At 51.8% G+C, this 21,208-nt stretch overlaps 2 protein-coding genes across 5 annotated transcripts; one reads left to right on the top strand and one right to left on the bottom strand.

Moving 5' to 3' along the window:
* Window positions 1–9,754: 9,754 nt before the first annotated feature.
* SDHAF1 (succinate dehydrogenase complex assembly factor 1) lies at window positions 9,755–13,004 on the top strand. Its single transcript, XM_022586466.3, has one exon. It carries the CDS (start codon window positions 9,857–9,859, stop codon window positions 10,211–10,213), a length of 357 nt encoding a protein of 118 aa, XP_022442174.1. The 5' UTR covers window positions 9,755–9,856; the 3' UTR covers window positions 10,214–13,004.
* Window positions 10,008–21,207, bottom strand: SYNE4 (spectrin repeat containing nuclear envelope family member 4). Of its 4 annotated transcripts, none has more exons than XM_089902310.1 (9): window positions 21,128–21,207; window positions 20,679–20,816; window positions 20,328–20,379; window positions 19,687–19,827; window positions 19,239–19,433; window positions 18,919–19,167; window positions 18,055–18,132; window positions 17,291–17,349; window positions 10,008–17,198 (listed from the first exon to the last, which is right to left on the bottom strand). In XM_089902310.1, exons 1-9 carry the CDS (start codon window positions 21,187–21,189, stop codon window positions 17,021–17,023), a joined length of 1,152 nt encoding a protein of 383 aa, XP_089758436.1. In that variant the 5' UTR covers window positions 21,190–21,207; the 3' UTR covers window positions 10,008–17,020. The 4 variants fall into 4 exon arrangements, with proteins under 4 accessions (XP_089758436.1, XP_089758435.1, XP_022442097.2 ...); XM_089902309.1 differs by having other exon boundaries at window positions 11,331–17,198; window positions 19,254–19,433; window positions 20,328–20,478; XM_022586389.3 differs by having other exon boundaries at window positions 11,332–17,198; window positions 20,328–20,478.
* Between the last annotated feature and the right edge of the window lies 1 nt (window position 21,208).

Below are 21,208 nucleotides of genomic sequence, written 5' to 3'. Positions count from 1 at the left end.
TGTGGCCGACAAGGGACCTGCCCACAGGAACCTCAAAGTGCTCTGTGCCTGCCTGCAGGCCTCCATGGCCGCCTGCCAGACGGCTGGTGTCAGTGTGCAGCCCTGGAGGGCGCCTGGCTTTCGCTGTGAGTCATTGCCGGTGGGGTCGGCAGTGCAAGACCATGTCTGGTCTTCTGTCATCCCACAGGTGTTAGTGGAGGACCAGCATGTGCCAGGCCCACGAGGGAGATACAGCGCCAAATAGGACAGAATCCTGCACACATTCTTGTTGGGAAAACAGATTTTATCTCTTAGCTACATTTACAGAGCACCCATTCTATATCAGACCCTGTGTTGAGACAGTGGGTCTCAAATTATTGTCCCTAGACCGGCAGCATCAGCAACACAGGGTTTGTTTACAGTGCAAACTCTTGCCCTGCCCCAGATTTACTGAATCAGAAACTCTGGAGTGGGTGGGACCGAGCAACCTTTTGTAATGAGCCCTTCAGGAGATTCGGATGCTAGGCTAGGTTTGAGAACCTCTGTTTGACCTGCTTTAAGTCAGCTCACTCCATCTTTGAACCGCTCTAGGAGATAAGGACAATCATTGTCTGCTTTCTACGGTGAGGAAACTGAGGCACAGAGGAGCTAAGTACTTCCCTAGATCTCAACCAGTAAGCAGCAGACCTGGCCTTTCCACCTGGCTCCAGAATCCTCCTGGCCCTCTATGCTTTAGTATCTTTCCAACAATAATGTAAAAATAGTTCCAGTAATAACATGAAAAGAGCAGCCGACTTTATTGAGTACTTGCTCAGTGCTAAGCCTTGTTATTACCTTAACTGATTCTCGCAACAGCCCCATCAGGCAGGTTTGTTTTTTTTTTAATTTATTATTTATTTTGGGCTGCATTGGGTCTTCGTTGCTGCACACGGGCTTTCTCTAGTTGCAGTGAGTGGGGACTACTCTTCGTTGTGATGCACAGCCTCATTGCGGTGCCTTCTCTTGTTGCAGAGCATGGGCTCTAGGCATATGGGCTTCAGTAGTTGTGGCGTGCAGGCTCAGTAGTTGTGGCACACGGGCTTAGTTGCTCCGCGGCATGTGGGATCTTCCTGGACCAAGGCTCTAACCCGTGTCCCCTGCATTGGCAGGCGGATTCTTAACCACTGTGCCACCAGGGAAGTCCAAGCAGATATATTTTATGGATGAGGGAAACCAAGTCATCGATGGTTAAAGAATTTGCCCAATGTCATACACCTAGAAAACGACTTATCTGACATCTGAACATTTGTTCACTTACTTAACAGATTCTCATCAACTTTGAGTCTCTGTGTCCACATGTCTCCTCCATGTTCCTCATGGACTCTTGGTCCCACCTTGACTTTCTCTGTCAGTGTCCATCCCTCTCTGACCCCTTCCTGCCTCTAGGTTCAAATGCACCTGGTGGGAGTTTGTTTGGCTTGCTTTTTACTTATAGATTGATGACCGTTCCCACCTCTGCCTGCCATGGTCATTTGTCCAGCCTTGGCCCAACTAGCTATGGCAGAGGTGGGGTCATGGGGACACAATGTGGCCACTGTATCAGGTGAGAATCTTTTTTTTTTTTAAAGATTTTTATTTTATTTATTTATTTTTTGGCTGCGTTGGGTCTTTGTTGCTACGCGCGGGCTTTCTCTAGTTGAGGTGAGCAGGGGCTACTCTTCATTGCGGTGTGCGGGCTTCTCATTGCGGTGGCTTCTCTTATTGCAGAGCACGGGCTCTAGGCGCATGGGCTTCAGTACTTGTGGCATGTGAGCTCAGTATCTGTGGCTCGCAGGCTCTAGAGAGCAGGCTCAGTAGTTGTGGCGCACGAGCTTAGTCGCTCCGTGGCCTGTGGGATCTTCCCGGACCAGGGCTTGTGTCCCCTGCATTGGCAGGCAGATCGTTAACCACTGCCAGGGAAGCCCTATCAGGTGGGACTCTTAGTGGCAGTGTCAGAATCCCAGACTGAGGAAAGAAAAAAAAGGACTTGAAGCACATGTAACTGCAAAGACAGAGGGTATTTCTATTTTCAGGCTTAGCTGGATTAAGAATTTTCAATTGCAGTTAGAAGAAATGTTTCTCTCCTTCTCTCTCTTGGTCTCTCTTCTGTGTCTTGGACTTCCCCTCCCTCCTCTCTCTGTGTTAGCTTTATTCTCAAGCAGATTCTTCCCTTGTGGTAGCAGCAAGCCTTCTGCAACTTCAGGCTGACGATTCTACCAGCTTCAAAGCCCTCTTCCAAAATGTAACACCCTTTCCCCACTGGCCCCAGCCAAAGTCCTAGAGTCCCTACCCATAGACTTTGCTTGAACAATTATTGGGGCCAAAGGAATAGTCTGATTAGCCATCCCCGATTCCTGTACCCACCCCGGAGCCTGGTTGTGGAGTCATCTCAACCTACATGTTGAAAGTAAGGATGGGTGGCTGTCAAAAAGGAGGTATCATTATCAGAAGGGTGGGAGGACAAAAAAGACATCCACTACTAGAGTTTACTGACAGGTTCCGCACAGGCCCAAACAGGTGGATAAGAGGTGGGATAACTTGGTGGTTCAAGAGATGGTCAACCCTTTTCAGTAGGGGCTGGGAGTGGTGGGTGGGGCAAAACCCCAGAAGACAAAGAGCAGAGAAGCCATGTCAGTCATATCTAGGACCCATTAAAGTAGCCAGCACACGACGTGGTATGTAGACATTGCTCAGTCATTGCTGGTTATTACTGCAGATATGATTAATCCATGGGGGAGGTCCCTCAAGAAGGATGCAGCCTCAGGGTGCTGGTGGGATGGATGGTAGGCCCCTGGCTTGCCTGAGCCTGACAAGCCGCCTTTTCCCAGCCATGCAGTCTCCCCCCACCCCCACCCCCGCCCCCAAACACAGCCTCTACAGCTTGTGTGGAACCCCTGCCCCGTGGCCTGTCCGTGTGTTCAGGAGGTGTAGCTTCCCACTCCCTGCAAGGGTGATGATGGATTCTTCCAGGCGTGGGCTGACTGCATCCCTGTGGACCACTGTTGTTGCCTCCACAATGGCCAATACTTCCCTGTGAGCACATCCTCTTGGGTCCTTGTTAGAGTTTCACATGGATCCTTCCACTTTGCCTTTGATTCCGATGCACTTCCTTGAATGGGGCTCATGTCACAACCTCTAGACGCCCTTCCTTTCAGTACCACCTCCCCTTTCACCCTCCCTCCCTTCCTCCACAGCCTGGCCAGACTATCCTCTTAAAGAATTGCCCCTCCTATACCTGCCAACTGGGGGACAGTGTGACCTGCAGCTGCCCTACAAAGTAGGTTTGTGGATCACAGATGGACCCCTAGGCTGTCAATTGCAAGGTGACCAGGGCTGTGGTCTGAGGGGTCAGAGATTGGGGCATGACTTCTGGGTCTTGGGAAGGAGGGGACTGGTGACTCAGACTCCTAGGACTCTTGGGTCCCTGACCCTCTCTCTCCCCCACAACGACCTTGGCCCCTGCTCTGAGACCCATGGCCTCACTGCTGGTTTCCCCACCATTGCTCCCCGGCCCCGGTCCCCAGTGCCCAGCTAACTCCAGCTTTGTCCCATGTGGCTCTGCATGAACAGCCACAAGTATCAACCCCTCAGCCCCAGAGCACTGTAGCTGCCCCCGTGCCCTTACCTGCCCGTGCCTGCCTGGTCGTCTGCTGCCTTGGAGGGCTGATGCGTGCCCCGTGCCCACTGCTCCTGCTTCCTGCACCAAGGCTGCACTTTCTGGACAGACAACTGTGTTCAGCATGGCCACTGCCTGGCCACTGGGGCCCCGGTAAGCAACATGCCCCAGTGATGGCCTGAGAAGTGCTGTGGTCATTGCAAGGCTGCCACAGGTGGCCGGTGTCACTGCCTGTTAGCCTAGTCCCCACCCAGCCCCACTGTCCGGGAGGAGCCACTGGTCTCCACTGCTACTGGAGACTTCCACTTCCGCACATTCGGAGGAGCCCGCTATGAATCCCCGGGCTCCCGTGCCTACCGCCTGGTGGGTCTCTGTGGCATAGCCCATGCCAACCTTGACCCCTTCAGTCTGGATTTGATCCCTTTTCTGCAGCCACGTGGCTGCACCAAGGGCCAGACCCTCTCAGCCAGTCTGATACTGGACATGAGTCCGAAAGATCTCAACCATACCTGGGTGAGGTTTCTAAGGCCCACACTGACCCACCACCCCTCACTGTCCCCACTACCCTCAGGTAACCCATAGTAACCCCTTTTTCCTGCTGGTGCCCCCATTATTGACTCTCCCACTGGTCCTGAAAGATATCTACTCCAGTTCCCTAGTGGCCCTATTCATCCCCTACCAATGGCTACTGACCCCCCTCTCCTCATTGACTTGCTTGTTGACTCCTTCCTACTGACTCTCACTTGTCATTATTTACCACCCTTGAGACTCCTATTACCCTCCCATTAACTCTCCTTTGAGTCCTCATTTGACTCCCTAATTGACTCCCCTTTAACCCACAGGCTCAGCCCTGACCTCCCCATTGACCCTCCCTTTCACCTCCCCATTTAACATCCCCTTAAGCCATTGCCTCCCCAAGTGATGCTTCTATTGTTATATCCACTTGCCCATTAACCCTACTTACTGCCCTGTTGACCCCACCCCACACCCTTCCCCCATTTATCTGTACTGAGCTATCTATTTGACACTCCCAGGGATCCATGACTGGCCCATTAATGGCCCCATTTACACCCCTGTGGAGCTTCCCATTGAGCTTCCTAGTGATACTGACTCCTCCATTGAATTCTTGGACCTTTCTGTTATCCTAATTCAGCCTCTTTGACTCATTGTCTCATTCACTGAGACTTTCAAAGTGTCCTATGAATTCATCGACTCACCTTCTGACTCCACCCGAATTTACCCACCAGCTGAGTCCTCCCATTGCCACCCAAAGCCATCTAAGCCTTCTCTTGACCCTCAGTGATGCATGGATTTGTCCATCCACTTCTTCCATTTGCCCTCTTCATGATCCTCCCCTTGATCTCCCACTGACCCCTCCCTACTGACTCCCTAATTATCCTTTTTACCCCTCATTGATCTTCCATTGACCCCTCATTAATTCTGACGATCTAGTCACTCTACCATTGATTCCTCATTGGGTTCTTTATTGACCCTCCATTTAGCCTCCAACTGACCTCCCACTGTAGTCTCTTTTGATCCCTAATGACTAAACCCTGGTTTTGATCCCTAATGACTTTTGATCCCTAATGACTAAACCCTGGTTAACCAACCAGAATGTTCTCCTTGATCCCTCTCTGATCCTTCATTGACATTTCCAAGAATGTCTGCTGACAGCCACTACCCCCTTCCCTGGCTGTTCTCTCCTCCCGCATTCCCTCCCTGGAGGTGGATGGAATTCTGGAATCACCACACTTCATTCACAGCTGCCGCCTCCTCGTCTACCGCCGGGGATGCCTGCCCTACGTGTGCGCCCCACGGCGTCCGCTGCGCAGTCGACCAAGCCCTGGTCGCCTACATTGTCACCTGTCAGGCTCTGGGCGTGTGTCTGGGCCCTGGAGGACGCCTGAATTCTGCTGTGAGTGTGTGGGGCTGGCTGGAGATAGTGGGTGAAGCTCTGGAAACTCAGATTTGGGCCACCAGAGGACGGACGCTGGAGGACCAATGGAGAAGTTTAGGCCTGGTTGAGCAGGGGCCAGGCGAAGAAGGGTGGGACTTGAAGAGTTAAGACTACGTTTGAAGAAGCAGCCAGACCTGGAGGGACAGCAGTTTAACAAGGTCTTTCTGTTTTTTGTGCCTGTCTCTTTTTCTCACTATGTCTCCCCTTTGCCCCACAGCCTACACTGCAGGCTTGCCAGGAGGCTGGGATCCCCGTGATACCCTGGAGGGGTCCCCAACTTTGCTGTGAGTGCCCTGGCTGGGTCTGGGATGCATGCCAGGCAGGTTGTGGGCTGGCAGGAAGAGCCCTCTCTCCTGATGGAGATCAGAGAAGACCTGACATAGATGGAATTGGCTGGAGAGTGTGTGGGAGGGGCATCCAAGGGAAAGGAAACTGTAATTCAAAGTTGTGGAGGTTGGAAAACACCAATGGGAAGCTAGCCTGACTGGATGCAAGAGGCAGTAGGACTGGAAAAGGAAACTTGAGTAACAAGCACTCACCTTTGCCATCCACCTGCAGCCCTGACTTGTCCACCTGAAGCCACTACAGCATCTGTGCATGGACCTGTCATGGGGGCTGTGTCCCACCTCTCAGCCCTGCTTACTGTTCTACCCAATGCCATGAGGGCTGTGAGTGTGACCCTGGCCTCATCTTTGATGGCACAGACTGTGTATCCCAGGACCACTGTGGCTGCTTCCACAGTGGATGCAACATCCCTGTCAGAGAGGTCTCCAGGCCTGGGTGGGTAGGCACAGAGTCTCCCGTACCTCATCATAAAATGTTCCCTGAAACACACCATATCAGTAAGACTTTCAGCTGTAACTGACAGAAAATGATGCCAACTATCTTAAATACAACAGGGAATTTATCTACTTTTATTTGTGTAAAGTTGAGGCCTTCAGACATGGCTGGATTCAGGGACCCAAATAATGTCACTAGGACTCAAGTTTCCATCTTTCATCCCTGCCTTTTCCTTTTCCTGTGTTAGCATCTATATTAAGTAGGCTCTACATCCAAATGCTATAACAGAGGCTCAACATTACAGTGGCTTAAACTTGATAGAAGCTTATTTCTCATGAACAATCCATGTATAACCAGTTTGTTTCCTCCAAGTCAGGAACACAGGCTCCTTCTATCCCACAACACAGCAGGGGTCAGCTCCTGGATTGCAGGGTTGAGGAATGAGACAGCTGGAGACAGCAGGTATGGACACCTCTCTTGACAAACTGTCCATGCAGAAAGGGGAGAATAAAGATCAGCTAGAAAGTTCCAGAGGGCAAAGGTATCTTAGAATTGATGATGATGACGACGATGGTGATGATTCTGAGATGGGAGAAACTCAGGGATGTTTAAGTGCTGATGGGAAGAAGCCAGACAAGGAGAGGGTGGAAATCCAGCAGGGAGAGATGCCAGGGTGGAGGATGCATGGCTCCCCAAGGAACTTGGAAGCAGGAGAGCAACAGGAGAATTGAAATTTGGGCAGGCAAAATGGATAGTATTTCTAAGTAAGAGGAAAACAAACCTGAAATCTCATGATGAGAAATAGAATCATCTGTGAGTTCAAGGTTAATTGTAGAAGTGGGAGGATGGGCCAGCAAGAGAACAGCTTGGGTATCTGCCACACCTGGCAGGTAAACTAAGCCAGAACCTTTGGTTAAAGGGTCAAGAAACCCCCACTATGTCTCTTAAACTTCTAGTGTAACTTTGTGTAAGTGACTCAACCTCTCTCTGTGCCTCAGTTTGCTCATCCACAAAAAGTGGTGATAAGAGTGGTGCCCACCACATAGGGTAGCTGTGAAGATACATATAAAGTACTTGGGGGACTTCTGTGGTGGCGCAGTGGATAAGAATCTGCCTGCCAATGTGGGGGACACGGGTTTGATCCCTGGTCTGGGAAGATCCCACATGTCATGGAGCAACTAAGCCCGGGAGCCACAACTACTGAGCCCGCGTGCCACAACTACTGAAGCCTACACACCTAGAGCCCGTGCTCCACAACAAGAGAAGCCACCACAATAAGCCCACACACCACAACAAAGAGTAGCCCCCACTCGTAGCCCCCACTATCCGCAACCAGAGAAAGCTGGCGCCAGCAACGAAGACCCAACGCAGCCAAAAATAAATAAATAAATAAATTTTAAAAAAATTAAGTGCTTGGTATAAGTAAGTGCCCAGTAAGTATAAGCTGTGATTGCTCTTGCAGCCATTTTTATATTATCTTTGGTGAGGCAGTATGTATAGCAGAGTGGTTAAAAACACAGGTCATGAAATCAGATCCCTGGGGTTTGAAACCTGGCTCTGCCACTTACCAGCTATGTGAACCTGGCCAGGCTATGTTACTTCTCTGGCCTTGGTTTCCTAAGAGGCAAGAGGTATATGGTCCTGCAGATCTACCTTGTCAGAGTGTTGGTGAGGATTTAATGTCACTTAAAATATCAAGTGTTTAGGGACTTCCCTGGCAGTCCAGTGGTTAAGACTCTGCCTTCCAATGCAGTGAGCGCAGGTTTGATCCCTGATCGGGCACGGCCAAAACTTAAAACAAACAAAAAATGTTTTAAATACTATTTTAAAAATAAACTGTTTTAAATATTCACTATTTTCAAATAAATGTATTACATAATATAAATTAGGTGACAAGATATTAAAATAGCATCATATTATATTGCATATTTTATTAACATACTGTGTCATACATTATCTTATAAATAAAATATTAAAGCACTTGAAAGAGTGCCTGGTACAGAGTAGTGCTCAGTAAACAGTTACTAGATTATGAAGACACAGGTGAGAGAGATGTGACAGGATCCAAAGGCTTTTTTTTCTCTCTCTCTAAATCTCCCTTTTAAGAAAGTGTTTATTACGGAAAATTTCAAGCATCACAAAAGAAGAGAGAATAGTGTTATGAAACCCCATTACAGTTACAAATATTTTGCCACTCTTGCTTTCTTTTCCTCTCACTCTTTGTTGCTCCGCGGCATGTGGGATCCTCCCGGACCGGGGCACGAACCCGTGTCCCCTGCATCGGCAGGGGGGCCCTCAACCACTGCACCACCAGGGAAGCACCTCCTCTCGCTCTTCTTGTTTTGTTTGTGCTGGAGGATTTTAAAGCAAATCCCAGACCTTATTCCTCTAGCAAAGACCTGGATACGTATTTCTGATAGAGACACCGAGGGGATTCATAGCGGTTTCAGATCTCCAGTTTGACTCCCAAACTCCGACCCTCTCCCCAGTCCCTGACCCGCCTCCCCTCTAGCATAAGAACCCACGCCCAGCGCAGCTCGCCGCCCAGGTGTGCCGGGTCGTGGTCGCACGCTGGGCGGAGGGTTCCGGGTTATTGTCCAGCGGCCCCCCACGCTCCGGGTGCTGGTAGGGTCCGAGGGGGTCGTGGCATTGCAGGCCTCCCAGCCCTACGAGTACGCCTCCGCGTAGCCTGCGGGGACTCTAACGGAATTGAGGCTGACCTGATAGTCCCTGGACATCGGGGTGCCAGGCTAGTCGAAATGTGCCATGTGGGCTGGACTCTGGACTTCAACAGCTGGGGAGGCCGCTCCCTCTTCTACCCTCGGACCCGACTCATGTCGGTAGAGGGCGCTAAGAGCCCAACTCCCTGCGCTACAGGCTGCGTCTGGGGGCTTACAGCCCACACCATCTCTCACGCCATCTTCTCAGCACCGAGAAGCTTGTCCTGCCGGCTGTGACCCAACACTTCACCGCGTGACCCCGTCTCTCTGCCCGTCCCCAGGGTTGGGACCCTCGACGCACACCTGCTCTGCGGGTGGGAACGCATGGAGCTTCCCGAGATTGCTTTAATAAATAACTAAGGACAAAAGCATGCCTGTGCCTGTCTTCTCTCTCCCAGTGCCCCCAGAGCCCTGAGGCACACAAGGGCTCCAACCTCTAGCTCTCTCCACTCGTAGGACCCAAGAGTCAGGTCAGGATCCCCTGGTCCCTTCCAACCCCAAACCTAAGAGCCTCAGGGCCTAGCGCCCTCCTCATCCAGGCGCTCAGAAGTACCGTCCTCGAAAGGACAGATTTCCTGTGGGGCGGGCCAGTGAACCAGAAGCCCCGCCCCTTACTCACAACATTGTGACGTAGCAGCAGCGACAACCTATGGGACGCGACGGCGCCGCAAAGCTGGGGGCGGGTGGCGGAAGCGTCAGTTGTCGCGTTTCACCGCTTCCCCCAACTGTTCTGCCGCGCCACTCGGTGGGGCGTCCGCTGTGTGAGCCCGCGGCCCAGCTGCTACCATGTGCCGGCACAGCCGGCTTCAGAGACAAGTTCTGAGTCTGTACCGCGAGTTGCTGCGCGCCGGGCACGGAAAGCCGGGCGCCGAGTCGCGGGTGCGGGCCGAGTTCCGGCAGCACGCCCGCCTGCCACGCTCCGACGTACTGCGCATCGAGTACCTGTACCGCCGCGGACGGCGCCAGCTTCAGCTGCTACGCTCGGGTCACGCCACGGCCATGGGTGCCTTTGTGAGTACGCGGGGCCCGACTGAGGAGTCCCCCGGCGCGGGGGCCCCAGGGACCCCACCTGACGAAGGTGACGGCCCAAGGAGACCGCTGGACAGCATGGGGGTACCGAAGACCGCGCCGGATGGACGGTGACCGTCACCCGGTGGCTCAGGGGAACCGGGGGCCCACCTGACTGCGTGGGGGGACTGGGGAACCGGCCTGATGGAAGGTGAGAGGTCTTGAGAGACCAGATCGACAGATTGGGGGAATTGAAGAGCCCTCCTGACGACGTAGGGTGCGATGGCGAGAGATGCCCGATGTATGGTAACGGGTCAAACTTACCCATGAGGGCTTGGGGCAGCCTGGGTCGCCGGCTGGCTGGACTGTCAAGCTGAGAGCTACTTACCCGAAGGCCTTGGGGAGCCAGGACGCCCCGCTGTTGGACAGAAAGAGACAGACACGCCCTTCTCTAGACCCCGGAGAACATACCACTCCTGGCTCCTCAAGGAGACTCCCTTCTTTGTAACTATGAGGAGAGCAGACTTTTTTGCTGAGGAGTTTGGGAAGATGCCCTGATGGCCGGTGAGAAGCCTGAAATCCCCTTAGAAAAATCTTTCGCCCATTGTGACAAACTAGGATCGATGAGGAAGCGGGTAGGGAGTCTCTCACCCCAGCTAATCAATTAAAGACCCCCTCAAGACCTCTACGTGATACTTCTGAGGGGGACTCCCGATTCCTGCCCCTTTCCCTGCTCAGGACTGTTGGACAAAAAGGCAATAAAATTGGGGATGTGCTTACTTCCCTGTTGGTGGTCTTAAAGATTTAATGTTTGGGGGAATTTTTGAAGAGGCACACACACACACACACACCAACTAGTGACCCTCTGGCAAGGGATGGGTGTGGGGAGCTGTCTCTTCCCCTCTGGAGCCCTCTAGAATGGCAGATTGGTTGGAGCAGCATAGTTCTCTCTCCTGGGCAGATCCATGGAGGGGACCCAGCCTGGCTTGACCCCAAAGAAGCCCCAGTAGACTCCTTAATGGAGAGTAATGAGGCAGGAGAGGAATAGTGGAGCTGAGGAGACCTGGCTGGTAACCCCTGAGGTAGTAGTGGGGCCCTCAAACCTGGCTGAGGCTGGTAACCCCTGAGGTAGTAGTGGGGCCCTCAAACCAAGCCTCAGCTACAAGCTGGGATTTTTGTTAGCAAGGCTGAGGGGTTGGGGAGGAGAGGTGGACCCAAAGGCCACAGGCATACCTCCCCCCATAGACCTGCCCTAGATATTCTCTGGAGTACTGCACTTTGCAGCCCTCAGCTGTATTTGCACTGATGTCGGTTAAATAAGTGGAAAGCAGTTGAATGCAGTTGAGAGGAGGAGGAGGGCCTCAGGAAAGGAGCCCAGACCTCAGATCAAAGGTAGTACGGACAGAAGAGAAACACAGTCTCTGCCCCAATCCCAGTGGGGGAGGCAGGAACCCAAATAGTAATAAAGTTGGGGTGCAATTTAAAGAATTATAAAGTGTTTGCCAGAATGTAGGGATAGGCTTCCAAGCAGGGGGACCAGTGTAGGTAAAGGCCTGGAGAGGGAGAGGGGAGAAATGCTGGGGCCTGGAGTGCCCCAGAGCACAGGCTGTGCTGTTCATGCAAGTGGCTTCTACTTCAGCTTTGTCTCTGGTTGGTGCTCGGCCTCCACGGCCATGTTCGTCTCTCTGCCTCAGTTTCTTTGGCCAGGGTGATGCTGCTAATCCTGGCCTGACTCCATTTTGGAGTAAAAGCCGAAGTCTTGAAAGTGGCTTAAGAGGTTAAGTCCTACCTATCCAGCCCCCATTACATTTCCACCTGCATCTCCCTCCTCTTCCTCTTGCTCACTCCTGGCTCCAAGATCTTGAGCCTTAATAAGCTCCAGGATGGGAGCTTCTGGCAGGGCTGCAGGCAATGATTGAGTTCTCACTGGGGCTGGGTATCCCGGTCAGGAAGGGAGACATTCACTCGGGTGTTACAGAGGAATGGAGTTTGTCTGGTAGAGAGGATGAGGGAGGGGATTGCCCGATTTGAGGGAGGAGGTTGTAGGTGAGTGAGCAGTGATTAAGAGCATGGACCCTGGAACTGGAATGCCTAGGTTTGAATCGCAGCTTCAACACTTACTGATTACATGATCGGAGGCAAGTGATTTAACCTCTTTGCCCCTCGACACCCTTATCTGCAAAATGGGCATACTAATCGTGCCTCCCTCCTGTGGCTGTTATAATGATACAGTGAATTAAATACATGTGGCAGCAGGTGATGATGTCCCAACCCCACTTGTACCTGCAGAGGAGGGTTCCCAAGAGGCAGCCAGCTTCCTGCTCTGAGCCCCTGCATCTCTGCTTGAGGGCTTTCGGGGAATTATGGGGGCTGGGTTAATACCCTTAGGAGCAAACTACAGCCTGTGGGGGACAGCAGTCACTGGATAAGTGCCTGTTGTCTGGTGGGACAAATGAAATGTGTTCTACAAGGTGCCCCCATGGGACTGAGCCCCAGTTGCTCACAGTGGCTATCACTCCATGAGCACGTTTTTGATTTTCCCCTGCCCTGTCTCATTCTCCCCACTCCCTAACTCCTGCCTCCTGGGATCACATCCCAAATAAACCACCTCACTTCAGTGCTGAAGTTAAAGCCCCCCCGTTGGTAATCTCTGTGTCTGCTGCTGTGTTTTTCACTCTTCTAAGGCACAGGGTCAGTGCCTCTCAACCTGTCTGTTAAAAGAATCTCCTGATCTAAGAAAATTGCTATAAAGGACTTAAGGGGCTTGGAATAACTTGGAATATGGATTGTGGGTTAATAATAGACTTGAATTGAGTTTTTAAATTTCCTGATTCCAATAACTGTAGTTGTATAAGATCTGTACTTTTGATCTTAAGAACTATACACTGAAGTATTTAGGAATTAAAAGTATCATGTCTACAGCTTACTCTCAAATGGTTCCAAATTATGTGCACATATATATTAGTGAGAGTGTGAATGGTGAAGCCCATGGGGTAAAATGTTAACATTTTATGTGAATGTGGGTAAAGGGTATATGGGGGTTTGTTGTACTCGTCTTAAAGCTTTTCAGTAATTTGAAACAAAACAAAAAGTTACAAAAAAGACAATGGTCATATCACTGGTCATTCCTCTTTGGGCACCAGAGATCTTCACACAGAGGATACATTTTTACAAGAGATTTGAGAAGAGTAAAGCCTGCATCTTCTGAGACTTTATAAATCTCTCATGCATACCTTCTTCGCAGATTTAACAATCAATTTAAATTAAATTTCTGACCTTTGAAATAATAACATCTGCTCTCCCTTACAGATCCTGATCTCCACCCTATTGGGAGTGATGGGTCACTAGAATATGTTCCTGTCTTGGGTCACAAGCTCAGTGGTCCCAAAGGGGCGACCAGGTGCATGAGGTGGCCCAGTGGGGCCTTGGGGAATTCTGGGAAACTCACAGTACCTGATGAGGATGAGGAGCCAGCCACACCCTCAAATTCCCAGCACTCCTGCTCAGCTCCCTCCCTCAAATAGTGACATCCTAGGTGTAAGTGATGTAGAGGAATGACTAGAATTTTTTTTATAGTAGTAAGAGCGTTGTGATTGGACTTTTTGCGGGGGTGGGGTGGGGGGCACGCGCAGCACAGCTTGTGGGATCTTAAGTTCCCCGACCAGGGATCGAACCCGCAAGCTCGGCAATGAAAGCATGGAGTCTTAACCACTGGACCGCCAGGGAATTCCGTGATTAAATTTTAAAACAGAATCGATCTTCTGGAGATGGTCCATGAATTGCTGGTGAATAGAAAGATACAATGTCTAGAATTGACTTCAAAGTAGTAATCTAGGAAGAGGGGAGTGAGCACCTGGGAGCATTAAACGGGATTGGCCCTGAGTTGATAATATTTGGAGCCAGTGATGAGTTCACAAGGACTTGTAATGCTGTTCTTTCTCATTTTGTACAAGTTCAAAAATTATCAGAATGAAAGCTGAAAACAACAACAACAAAAGCCCCTCCAGTGCCCATCTTACTCATACTAGAAGTCCTCACTGTGGTCCACAAGGCCTCACCTGATCTGGCCCTACTGCCTCTCTCACCTTACCTCCTTCCATTCTCGCACTCCAACCACACTGGCTTTCCCACATGCCAGGCACACTTCTACCTCAGGGCCTTTGCACTTGCTGTCCCCTCTACCTAGAATGCTCTTCCTCCAGGCCTGTACTGTCCGGTATGGTATCTGGGAAGTACCTGTGACTTGAGCATTTGAAATGTGATTAGTGCAACTGGGGAATTTTTTTTAACTTTATAAATTTTAAGTAACTTAAAATTTTAAACTGTAGCAGTGTAAAATATTTTGTCATTAAACACAGCTGTATTGTTTTGGTAGCACTACATTTCATTTTATGCCTTGAAAATTAAGCATCTGAATTGAGATGTGCTATAAAGTATAAAACACATACCAGACTTCAAAGACTTAGTAAGAAAAAAGGATTGTAAAATACCTCATTATTTTTATATTGATTACGTATCGAAATGATAATATTTTGGATATGTTGCGTTAGAGTATAAATTAAATTAAAATTAATTCACCTGTTTCTACGGTTTTACTGTGACAGCTAGGAAATTTAAAATTGTATTTGTGGTTCACATTATATTTCTGTTGGACAGCACCCCTCTAGGAGTCCCCCTGGTTTGTGTTCTCACCGCAATTTGGTATCATGACTTAATGATAGCATAATGATATAATTGTCTCCCTGATTCTTTCTTCGACCATCCTAATTGTACCCCTCCCCCTTGGCCTCTGCCCACATTAGTTTTCTCCTTAGCACTTAACCACTCTCTGACCTGTTACCTATTTTACCTGTTTCTTTTACTTACTGTTGCTTTCTCCCACTAGAATGTCAGCTCCACAGGGACCAGGATTTTAGCCTGACTTATTCACGATCATAGCCCTGCTCTTTGACCAGGACCTGGTTCATAGCAGACTCAGTCAATATTAAATGAATGAATGAATGGCGTGGATTTGCTCCATTACCCAATCGGTTGGGTCAATATTGCCAAGACTCTGCCTGTCCCATTTGCTGGTAACCCCAGGATCACCATGCCTCCTCAGGGACAGGACCTGGCCTGGCATTTGAAACAGAACAGATCTACGTTTGCATCCTGACTTCTCCCCGAACTTGGAGTCACTCCCAGAATCTGCTGCTTCCTGCCCCCTTCCCTCAGTGTCCATCCCCCCTTCTGGTAACAGCTCCCTGATTTTTTTTGGAGAACAACTTCTCCCCCTGTTTTCAGTACACATGGTTCAGTCAAGGCTGACTGCAGCCCCCAGTGAAGTATGTGACACTGGCTTTGGGTCCTTGGCTGGAACTATAAGGGAAGAGTAACTCTCCTATTGGCTGCTAAATTGGTGGGATGTAGGCTTGGAGGTTTTGAGGGGCACTCTGGCGATCACTTGCATAAGAGTGAAGCCAAAACAGAGGAAAGAACTGAGCCTCTGGATCCAGCTGTGCTTATAGTCCTGAACTTTTCAGTTACCCACGAAAACAAATTCCCATTTCTTTTTAAATCAGTGCGGATTTGACTTCAGTCACTTGCTCCCTGTGTGGCCTCAGGCTGGTGGCTTCCCGTCTAGAGCCTCAGTTTCCCATTCTGTTAAGCGGGGCCACATCACCAGGTGGTTGTGAGAATTAAAGGAGAAGGGATCTGTCTTAGGTGCACATCCAGGAGCCTAGCACCGGGCTTCTGCCTCTGTTCTTGAGTCTGGTTCTGCTCTACCCCTTGTCCTGATACCTTAAGCTCTGGGGAGAGGATGAGCTTAGACACCTGGGGCTGGGGACTGGACTTCAGGACTGAGGCCTGGCAATTCAGCATGATGACCTGGGAGAAGGGGGCTTTCACAGTCGTGCATCAGTGATGGCCAGCCTGGGAGCCCACCACGTGGAGTGTTTGAACAGAGCACGTGGATGAATGCAGGTCAGGGGCTATAGCAAGTGCTGTCGGCAACCCAGCACCAACATCACCTGCACCCCTCCTGCACACCTGCACCCCTCCTCTAGCATCCTGTAGCAAGCACCTGTGCCTCTTTGCCTGAGGGTCGTTTACAGGCAGGAGAGGCTGGAAGTGCTGGGGAGTTAATATCTCTAGGAATAATCCTTAACCAATCAAAGATGGGAGCTGGTACATATATGCCACAACTTCTTCACCTCTTGGGTGGGACAACTTTGAGTGTGTCTCCCAGTCTCCCAGAGGTCCCTAGGGGGATGGCACTCAAAGTGCCCAGAGCAGCAACCAGCTCATTAACTCCTTTCCATGGCTCACTTCCCATTCCCCTATCCATTTGCCTGGGATCAACTCCCTAAAAACCTACCTGTGCTTGAATCTTTGTCTCAGGGTCTGGGGGAACCCAACCCAAGATGGGCTGATTCAGTTCCATGTTCTGTGCTCAAGGCAAAGGGATCTGTGGAGGGGGCTGTCCAGATGTACCAGGGCCATACCCAAGATTCTCAGTACTCAAGCACCCAATATCCCCACATGTCCTGCTATAGACTGAATGTCTGTGTCCCCTCAAAATTCATATGTTGAAATCCTAACCCCCAAAGTGATAGTATTAGGAGGTGAGGCCTTTGGGAGGTGATTAGGTCATGAGGATGGAGCCCTCATGAAAGGGATTAGTGCCCTTATAAAAGAGACCCCCCCAGAGGATTCTCTGCCCCTTCTTCTATGTGCGGATACAGTGAAAAGACAGCCGTCTATGAACCAGGAAGTGGGTCCTCATCAGACACTGAATCTACAGGCACCTTGATCTTGGACTTTACAACCTCCAGAACTGTGAAAAATCAATTTCTATTGTTTATAAGCCACCAGTCTATGTTATTTTGTTATAGCAGCCCGAACAGACTAAGACACATCCTTTGACAGTGACCATTTATTACATATGTCTGGACTGTGTAGTCAGGTTGGGGGAGGACCATTGACATAGCTGAGCACCAGGTAAGGTGTCCTGGCCAGTCGGGCAGGAGAGCAGCAGGAGCCCCCTGACATGGGCAGGAGCAATGTGGCACCCACCAGCAGAAGGAAAAGGAGGAGGAGGAGGAAGGTCAGGGCCCGCCTGGATGCAGGAGTGGGGGATCTGCAAAGGGAAATGCAGTGTTCAATGTATGGATGGGCTGCCACCATGAGCCCTACCCCGACACCCCCAGACCCATCTCCCAGGCATCTCACCCAGGGTCTACCTCCAGCATCACATCCTGGACGTTGGGAGATGCTTGCCTCATCTTGTCCTAAAGGTAGAGAGCAGCCAGCAGTAGAATGGGTGGAAGTGATATTTAATGTGGTCTTTACCTTACTCCCACAGACCTACAGAGCTGGGCTTATTTCTCCTCCTTTCCTAGCACTCCCTCCATCCCCAAGACCCCACATGGACTTGGAATATCTCCAGGTATAGTGGATGTCTGTCAGTGCCTGCCCTCCAAACAGTCTCCCTTTTCCTGGTAACAGTGGTTCAATTTGGGGAGAAGGGTATCATACCTCCCTACTTTCCTGAACTCAAAACTCCACCTCCATGGTTAGGCATGTGACCCAGATCTGGCCAACCAGAGCCCTCCATCAGCTTGGCTACTGTGATTGGTTTAGGGTGTAGGCCATGACCCAAGCTGGGGAAGCAGAAGTCAGCCCTAGGACTTGGCTGCCGTAGGTCAGTGGCACTCTCTCCTCCTGGGGTGGGTAAGCCAGTGGGAAATGAGTGTGTAGCTGCTGGGGCAGCCATTTTGCTGAGAAGGAATCCACCCTGGAGAAGTAGAGCCCAAGACAGGGAGGGACTGAGAGCCCTGACAGTATTTGAGGTCTTGAATTCAACACCACCTGGACTTTTCAGTTACATGAAAAAAACAGCATCCTCTTTTTTGTGTGTAATTCAATTTGGGTTGGGTTGCTGTCACTTGCCATCAACATTCCTGAGTGATACACCTGGCCGAGGACCAACTCACCTGAGACTTCCGGAGCAGGGACCGTCTTCGGTGACCTGTTAAGTGTTTCCGGTGGCTGAGGCCTGACATGAGCATGTCCTGTGGGGAGAGAGAGGAGTGGGGTCCTTGGAGAATCAGTGACAAAGAGACACAAAGTTGGGGAAGGGCCAAGACGGGGTAAGTGTCACAGAGATTAGATTCTGGGGGAAGAGAGAGATCTCAGGGAGAGATGAAGAGAGGGGCAGAGCCAAAGAAACCAAGAAAAAAGAGACATTATTTATTCATTCATTCAACAAATATTTAATGAGCATCTGTTACATGCCAGGTGCTATTCTAGGAGCTGGGGACACTGTGAGCATGGAAACAGGCAAAGTCCTGGCGTCCATTGAGTTTATATTCTAGCAGGAGAGAGAGAGACCATAAGTTAATAAATGTATAATGTCAAGATGTGGTAAGTGCTGTTAGGAAATAAAATAGGATAAGGAGTGATAATGTTTGGAGGCCAGGGCAGGCCTCTCTGAAGAGGTAACATCTGAGGAGAGACTGGATGGAATGAAGTGAGGAGGTGAGCTCGGTGTGCCCCTGGGGGCTTTGAGATGGGAGTGTATTTGGAATATTTGAAGAGCCAGGAGGCTAGTGTGGCTGTGGTGGGGTAAGTGAGGGGGAAAGTGAGAGGAAATGAGGAAATATAGGTACAACAGAGACACCTGGAGGCCAAGAGAGGCAGAGGGACGAGGGAGGAGACCACTGAGACACCAAAAGCAAAAGAGACACCGGGAGAGACAGAGTCATGAAGACCTCCTCGAAAGGGAAAAAGGGCCCTGCTAGGAGACACACAGAGGGTCCCTTGGGTGCCTGGGGGGAGGTGACCCCACCTGCTCTCACCTCAAGGCTTTGTCCCCTGCCCTGGGGGCCCCTGCGGCCACACAGCTCACAGGGAGTCCCTGGTGTCCAGGCTGTCCTTTGCCCCAAAGGCCCGAGGCCCCCAACGTCCCCCGCCGGGTCCCACTCCAACTCTGCGGGAGTGGGGAGGCTACTGGGTGCCCAGGGCCCCCAGACCCCACCAGGTCCTGGCCCGTCTGAGTCCCCCTCGACCTCCAAGTCCTGCTCCAGTGTGCTGGCCTCCTCAAACACCTGGTCAGAGGACAGAGGTCATGAGGGTTGGGATCGGCGCCTGCCCCAGGGACCGCCAGGGTGGGCCATACCAGGCTGTAGCTGACCAGCTGGGCCTGCAGCCGCCACAGCTGCCGGAAGATGCTGTCTCGGTGGGCTCTGAAGGCCCTCAGGACCTGCTCCAGGGATGCCCGGGCCTGAGGCTCACTCCGCTGTGCCAGCCCCTCACCGAACACCAGCAGTGCATCTAAACGCTCAGCTGCCCCACGCAGGTCTGCCTGTAGGGCCTGGGTACACATGGTTGGACATCACCAACACCACACCAGCCCATCCCCACCCCCACCCCCCCCACCCCCCCACCCCCGCCTCCATACACACACAGCAGGGGCACCAGAGACCTGAGACCTGGAGCACTATCCCCACCCCCTCTGCCGTCCAGACACCTGGAACATGGAATAAACCCATTTCCCACCCTGGGAAGCTGGCACCCACTCCTGAGGCCCTGCCCACCCTCCCACGTCTTGGCTTCCCACTGCTCACCTGCAGCTGGACCATCCTGCTCTGGGCTGATGCCCAGGGCCCCAGGCCTTGCTCCAGGTCCTGCAGCCGGAGGCCCAGCCCCAAAAGGCAAAAATGCAGGCTGTCCTGCTCAGCTTCTAATCCCCAGCCAGAGATGGGACGCTGGGGAACACAGGGGGCTGAGTCAGAGCCAGTGAGCCAACCAAGGCATGGCCCGCACCCACTGCACCCAGGCTCCTGCCTTCTGGGTGCTTCTCTGCAGCAGAGTCCCATCTCTGGGTCTGCCCCAGGGTTGCTCCCACCTAGAGAAACTTCCCAGTGGAGCCAGGCCTGAGAACCTCTAGTTCAAATTCTCCAGGTTTTCAAGGCTCCTAGAAACTTGTACGTATAGGGCCTGGGGCTCTGGAGAGGGAGAGGGTGATGGAGCTGGATAGCCCCACAAGGAATGGGGCTACACCAGGGCCAATGATGAAAGGATTCTCTCTCAGTTGGTAAAATACTGAATAGTGATAGTTAAAGAATCATTGTTTAGAGCATCCCTCCCCACACAGATGCCCAACACTTTTCCAGAATCATCACCTCATCCCCGGTGTGGAAGCCAGATCCTGGGAGACAGACAGGAGGTAGGGGCTGGCACAGGGGCCTAGTTCACCTCAGCTCACCTCACGGTGTTTGGCCCCAGCCGAGTCCTCATGAGAAGGGGGCGTTGGCAATCTGGGGAGGCCAGCAGCAGGCTCAGTGCCCCTCGGCCCACCCTGGAAGGGCTCGGGAGGGTCCAAGGAGTCCTGCCCCAGCTTCTGGGCCCGTTCTGACCTGGGATGGGGTGGGGGGGAGGTATTGACAGGCCCCTGGGTGAGCCTAGGTGTCCATTATCCACCCTACCCTACCCCTGTCCCCAGTTACCTCTCTCATGTCCCCAGGTGATCTTAGCTACAATACCTCCTACCCTCAAAAGGTCCCTGCTACTGCCTCCACCCTTTTGGGACCACAGTTTCAAAAGCCCCAGCTCGTACCTGATTCTCTCCTCTCCAGAGGCAGGGCAGATGGTGCATCCAGATGTGTTCAGTTCCCTAGGGGCTCCAGGCGGGTGGCTGAAGGGCTCTGAGGGGGGTGTAGGGCCCAGGCGTGGGGGCAGGGCCATACTGGGGAGCCTGAGGACAGAGAGTCAGTGAGTAGGAGCCCTTTTCCTATCCTCCCAGACTTCCTCAGTAGGACTCACCCAGGCCTGAGGCAGCCAGAAGCCCAGGGGCAGGCTCAGCTCCACCTCTTTCTAGGAGGAACCTGGACCCAGGTAATTTGATGCCCTGCTCAGGTGATAGTAGCACCGCTTAACTCCTTCCTCCCCAGCGGACCAGTAGCTGAACCTCCCAAGCTCACCCCACCCACCTAAGGGGTTTCCAGATATAACCCTGCCCCTCAAGAGCCCTGGGTTCTTCTCGACTCTGTGACCCGAACATCTGACCTCGAGAGCCCACACCATCCATCTAAGGTCCCAGACGCAGCGCCCTTCAGGAACCCAAACATCTGGCCCCCCACCCCCAAA

The sequence above is a fragment of the Delphinapterus leucas genome, chromosome 20, assembly GCF_059928025.1.
Source record: "Delphinapterus leucas isolate spDelLeu-1000000601 "Yukka" chromosome 20, BTC_Dleu_Yukka2, whole genome shotgun sequence".
Taxonomy (NCBI): domain Eukaryota; kingdom Metazoa; phylum Chordata; class Mammalia; order Artiodactyla; family Monodontidae; genus Delphinapterus; species Delphinapterus leucas.
Note: the sequence above shows the minus strand (reverse complement) of the source record. Positions and strands in the feature narration are given on the sequence as shown.